General features: G+C 34.8%; 1 protein-coding gene across 1 annotated transcript in view; it reads left to right on the top strand.

Annotated features, from left to right (window-relative positions):
* Window positions 1-6,000, top strand: part of LOC149481045 (uncharacterized) — a 60,185-nt gene continuing 54,185 nt past the window's right edge. The window contains exon 1 of the mRNA XM_089706010.1: window positions 1-260. Within this exon, the coding sequence (XP_089562136.1) occupies window positions 108-260 (153 nt within the window). The 5' untranslated portion in view covers window positions 1-107. The remainder of the gene's footprint in view (window positions 261-6,000) is intronic.

The following is a 6,000-nucleotide window of genomic DNA, read 5'->3' as shown; positions in this document are numbered from 1 at the left end:
ATGCGATAGCATATCGCGCGAGTGTTAGAGAAAACAATGCCAAAGGTTCTCATAAAGCATCGATATCTCGGTTGTGAGTCTTGAATAAGGGAGGTAGGGTAGCTGTGATGTGTGAAGATAAGGAGGAAGTACGTAGCGAGGCGGCGGCGGCGGTCACTCCGAAGCGTCTCTGCTGGCCGAAGCGACCGCCCGCGCCGCTGCCCGATACACGGGGCCTGTGTTGCGCAAAGCTATTGAGGAAAAACGGAAAGGCCAAGAAGGTGAGTCAATACATTAATAATTCATTTTGTTACTATACATTCTAATCGACCCCTGCTCTGTTTCTGTACTATAATATATATATAAATACACGTAAGCTTTATACAAACGTATAATGATGCGATAAATTTTTCGGTTCTTTTATTTACTCATGGGTACAATTATTTAATAAAGTATAGGAAGGTAATAAAATACAGAAATAATTCGAATGATTACGACTACAGTGTTAAATGTTTTAAATCACTAGAAGTGTATCAGAAATCGTTAAAGGAACTCCGGGATGTTAAATAACTGCCTACATCAGAGGTAATCTCTAAATATATGACTCGATAAAGCGGAACTACCTATCCAGCTAAGATCCCCCATATTTCAAGGAAGAGCGCGCTTAAGCCTTATAATCAAAGTTTGAACTGAATTTTGGTCACGGCGGTTGACTAACCATTGTAACCGAATTGGATACATAGTATATTTCCAACAAATTGGCGAATATCGTCTCAATTAGGTTGTAATTTCAAATTAGAAGTAGCGGTTTCCATCTTATTGAAGTTTTGGAATCCCGGACAATATTATGTACATTGCGTTAAGGATCATAACTAGTACGGCAAATAACTTGGTCGCGGAACATCTAACTTACGATCAAATTAGTTTCCGCTGACGACGCGTACTTCTTCGAGTTTGATTACCTCCCCGAGGCAAACAAGTGAACGCGGAACAATACAGTATAATATAGATATATTTTAATTACAAACAATCGTCTGTTTAGTCCTGCAAGCAGTTTACTGATGATTACGCGGTTCATAATAGGAGTTAATTGTATAACACATTGTATAACATATTGTGTTTGCATTGAGGTCTTAGGGGCATTATCAATGATTACGTTATTAGTAATATATAATGATCCCAATAACAATAGATAGCCCACATCAATAATGTTAATTATAAAAGTTATGAATTATGTAGTCAAGTCGTTTATTTATTGTTAATAACCGTTATAATAAATATTGCAACTAACAATATCGTTTTCACCGTACCTATTTAAGAAATATAATATAAAATTATTTTAAAAATTAGAGATTCACAAGAATTTTCAACACATATACGTTTAAAATCGTGCAAATCATAAACCCAAACCTAAAAATTTGGGTAGCGAAGCGTCCTTTGTGTCAAACAGCAACGTAGAGTGGTTTACACTACGAATAAGTAAGGTTTGCACGCTATTTTGCAATTCTAAGTTCGTAGAAGAGATTTCAATCCGGCTAATGTGTCTGAGATACGAGTATTCTCTAGATTTTATTCGAAGTCCGACTCCATACCGATTATTGGAGTGTATTTGGATTAAAACGTCGAAATGGTGCGTCTGAATAATAATATTTTACCTCAGATATTCTCGTATAAATTCTCGTATGCACGATAATTATTAGGAAAATGGAATATGTATTTTGTGATTACGCACGAGTGATTGCTGTTTTTCCAATAATTAATTATTCGTCTGCGTATCCTCATATTAACGCTTTTATACTTTATATTTCACTTGCAAAAACTATACGGTTAAAATTAATACATATGAAAGAGAATTTATAATTAACGAAGAACTTTAATTTATATGGATGATATACTCCATAATTCATAAACATTATCTATACTTATAATAAATCTGTAGAGAGGCCAATTCTGTACATAAAATATATTTAAAAAAAAACTATGAAGGGGTGATAAGGGATCGCTACTGATGCCAAAAATGCAATAAGTAAAATTTTTGTCTGTCTGTCTGTCTGTCTGTCTGTCTGTCTGTCTGTATATTCGTTATAGAAACAAAAACTACACGACGGATTTTAACCAAATTTGGCACAATTATTCTTCATACTCCTGGGCAGGTTATAGTAAAAGAATCATGTAAATCGGTGTAGAAACACCAAAGTTATACATGAAATACGCTATAAGTCATCGCGCGTGAATACAGAATCATGCCATAAGGATTATTTTTGTGTCAGTTGCCGCGTTCGACGCGCTTCGCGGCGGGAGCTATAAAAAGGCGGCGGGTCTGCACCCGTTTCGCGTTGTCACGGCATCACGTGTGAACGGCTGAACCGATTTCGATAATTCTTTTCTATTATATTCCTTGAAGTACGAGGATGGTTCTTATGTAGAGAAAACGTAAATATGTACCACGGGCGAAGCCGGGGCGGACCGCTAGTAATAAAATATTCTTATATACAATTTTATTCACTCAATCGAATTCACAGCGTCACTAGACTTTATTTTAATATTCTCTCGTGTACCTACGGTTTGTAAAGATTGAGATAGGTACTCGTATATTAGAAAATAGTGTGATAAAGCTTAAGAAAAAAGGGTCAAAAGAAGCAGATGAACATTATCATAATCACCCGATAAGTATAGATCGAAAGTACTTTATCTGACTTTCCAGTGAATAGATATCTATTACTGCTTATATAATATGGGAAAGAGCTTCCATTTTAGCATAAAATTTTATTCTTCATTCATAAAATTTATTGTATTATATATAGTTACAATAGCGTATGTTATTTTAAAGCACTTTTTATTGATTGGTAACAAATTTATTCCTCACATAAACTCGCGTAAAATATATTTAGCTAATACAGGGGTTCAGGCGTCAAGTAAATTTTATTAAGGAAGTTAAACGCAACGTGAAATTAGACGCGATTCTTCACTGTAGAATAGCTAAGTACACTCATTAGTAGTTGTAAAGTATTCATTAAATATAAGCTCGGTATTTGCAAGGCAGTAAATTGTGGGGAAAACAGTAGCGGTGAGAGCAATAATTTACGTTCCTGAGAGGCGTTTAAACGATTCGCTCACGGTATATCTTGCCGAGGTCTGAACGATTTTAATGCGCTATGGCTTCTTACGTCAACTTCTGAGATACACTTAAGGGCTTATACATTAAACACTCCATTCGCTACGCAGCATCTTCGGAATTATTATAACACAGAAAATGAGACTTGACAAGCTTAACTTAATATTGACTTTAAATTTTGACTTTTGAGCAACGTTGGAGAGTTCGCTGAAAATTGAAAAGAAAAATACTTGTAAGAATCCTTTGCATACAAAATAAAAAAAAACACAAAAAGCAATTGTGGTTGAATCCCTAAAACAAACTATGAGATTGCCTTTGATTTCGAATTCAGATAACAATCTGAAGGTAAAGTAGAGTCTCTTAGATCGTCTCCCAGATAATGTCAACATTTCACGTCTGAACTTCGGTTGCACCGGGCTCAGCCCTGATGCAAGTTCAAACATGAAACTTGTCCTACTAACTACTTTCAGTTCTTTCTAAGTTCTGAACACCGGGCGCCACCAGATGTTCCACGATTTGTTTTTGTTTTGTCGCGAACGTGCAGAATTTCGTGGTCCATACTTTTCCCAGAGTAAGCACTAATGTACTGAATTTTAAACGTTTACTTGTGTGGGTAAAAAATTATATTAAGAGTGTTCCAAAATGTTTTTATTAATGTTTTAATTAGTAACAACATTATATAGGTATCTACGTTTAACAATTTATTAATTAATGAAAAAGATTTTAAATGTTCCGATCGACAAATTTTATTGAAAAGGTTAATATTATGCCATCAGATTAACATTTCTTTTTTGCAGAATATTCAAGTACAAAAATAATGACTTTTTCAAAAAATACCTACCTAGTTGTTCCTTTGCCTTATACCGGTTTTAATAAAATTGATCATTAAGATTAAATACAAATTAGACTCATATTTCAGTGTCAACTTAACTTGAACTAAAACTTAAAAATTATCTCTCCTTTTAGTTGTGCAGAATTTCAATTAAAACTAGGTTACAGTTTATCTCAAATTCCGCACACTAAGCTACAGGTCAAGCTAATACTAAGCTTACGCTCCATAGAACTATACATTAGACGTTACACCACAAAATCTAGATTCCGGCGCAGCTAAAGTTTAACTTTAATTAAAATCTTTCTGGATAAAACGAGTTGCGTGATTCGTGTAAGAATTTATTCGAGACCGTGGAACTGTAGCTTACTGCTTATTCCCCGTTTCATCAGCCGTCAAAGTGTAAATTGAATTCGGTTCAGCCAGGCGGACAAGTCTGATCGTCATACATAAAATGCTCGTAGTGTAGAATCAATACCTATCTATATCTATGAACGAGGACAGAATAAAAAGAGCGCAGTAAATTCTCCTTCAATGCGGCTACTCGCGTTCCCCAGTGGCACTCTCTAGGGTATTGCTATTCGCTGGAATGCTAGATACCTATCCCCTGGCTACCTCACCTCTTTGTTCGTGAGATTAACTCGCTTGCCTTAAGCCGACTGTCTGACTTAATAAGAGTTTTAAGTCTTTTTCGAAAAAGTAACAGTTTGAGATTTTTAATTGGTCGATTCCGATTTTATTGCAATTTAACGATTTATTGTATGTTTTTGTTAGAATTTACTGGTTTACCTTGTAACATGAACCTCGACATAAATTCTTATAAATTTCTTGTGGTAATAAATTTTATGACAAATTCAATTTTTAATATGATTTATCGTAGACACAAAAAACCTAAGCTATTAATTATGTTACGTTAAAAAATGATGTTTATTTTTAATAATCAATTCACATTACCCAAACTTAAAACGCAATTTAAATTAAACATACCCTCTACGATATTACCAACTATTCCCGATATAGTTCCACCCCCACAAGTTTTGCATGAAATAAAATCAAATGAAAAGTACACGGAATAGAAATAAAAAAGCAATTTACACCACAATCCCCGTTTCACCTTCCACTCGGGAATGTCTTCTACACGGCTCTTTGCTCGAAATTGAAATCACTTGCTGGTACGTGACTTTAAAACCGATCGGTGTACGAGCCACTACGAATAATATTTACCTTGCTTTATCTATTTTCTCTATTGTGGTCGCTTTTGAGACTGCTAATATTTATTCGTATGACAGCTTGTAGACCCGGATTTTTGAGCATTTTTGCAATAGTAACTTTCTCATTTCGTTGTTTTAAACTTAAGAAAGTTTGTGTGAAGTTAGAGGTAATTATATGCGGACATTGCCCTTTGTCTCGTGAGTTTTCCCAAAATGTCAGCCTCAGAGTATAATCATTTTATATTATTCGCGAATATCAATGAAAGAATTATAATTAACAAAAGTTAATTTATCACTACGGATAAACAAACGAAAAAAAATATATATTTTAGATCGAACTATTTCTGAACGTTGTTTTTCTTTAATACTTGAACGTTTACAGATAGGAATCCAGTTATTTTTCATATCAATGCATGAAAACAAATAAATTGCTATAAATTTGGATAAAGTCAGAATTTATATAAAAATTTATAACAGACTAGCAATGCCCTGCGGTTTCACCCGCATAGATAGCGATATCGTTACAGTGAAAAGTCTACTATAGGTCGGACTATAGGTTTAATTTTTAATCACATGAAAATCACCTTTACCCCGTCCCGCACTACGGCCTTTTTTTTTTGTTTTAGTGGGGAAATCTTTCATAGATACCCACGGCCTCCAGGGGAGGGGCCGTGGGTTATGTCGGATTCCTACCGACCAAAACCCCACTGTGTTCCGTCAAGACGCATATTGGTAGAATTCCTCCGTGACCCCCGCACTACGGCCTGCTCGAACAGTATACCTACTATTTTCTGTAGATTGACACTTTTAAAAATTCGTTATATCTTTTGAATGGAATATCCAATTCTTTTCATCTAAAAAGTATT

This window comes from Colias philodice, chromosome 17 (assembly GCF_061535455.1).
Source record: "Colias philodice isolate Cphi_HAF_F1 chromosome 17, ilColPhil1 Martin Lab GWU primary, whole genome shotgun sequence".
Taxonomy (NCBI): domain Eukaryota; kingdom Metazoa; phylum Arthropoda; class Insecta; order Lepidoptera; family Pieridae; genus Colias; species Colias philodice.
Note: the sequence above shows the minus strand (reverse complement) of the source record. Positions and strands in the feature narration are given on the sequence as shown.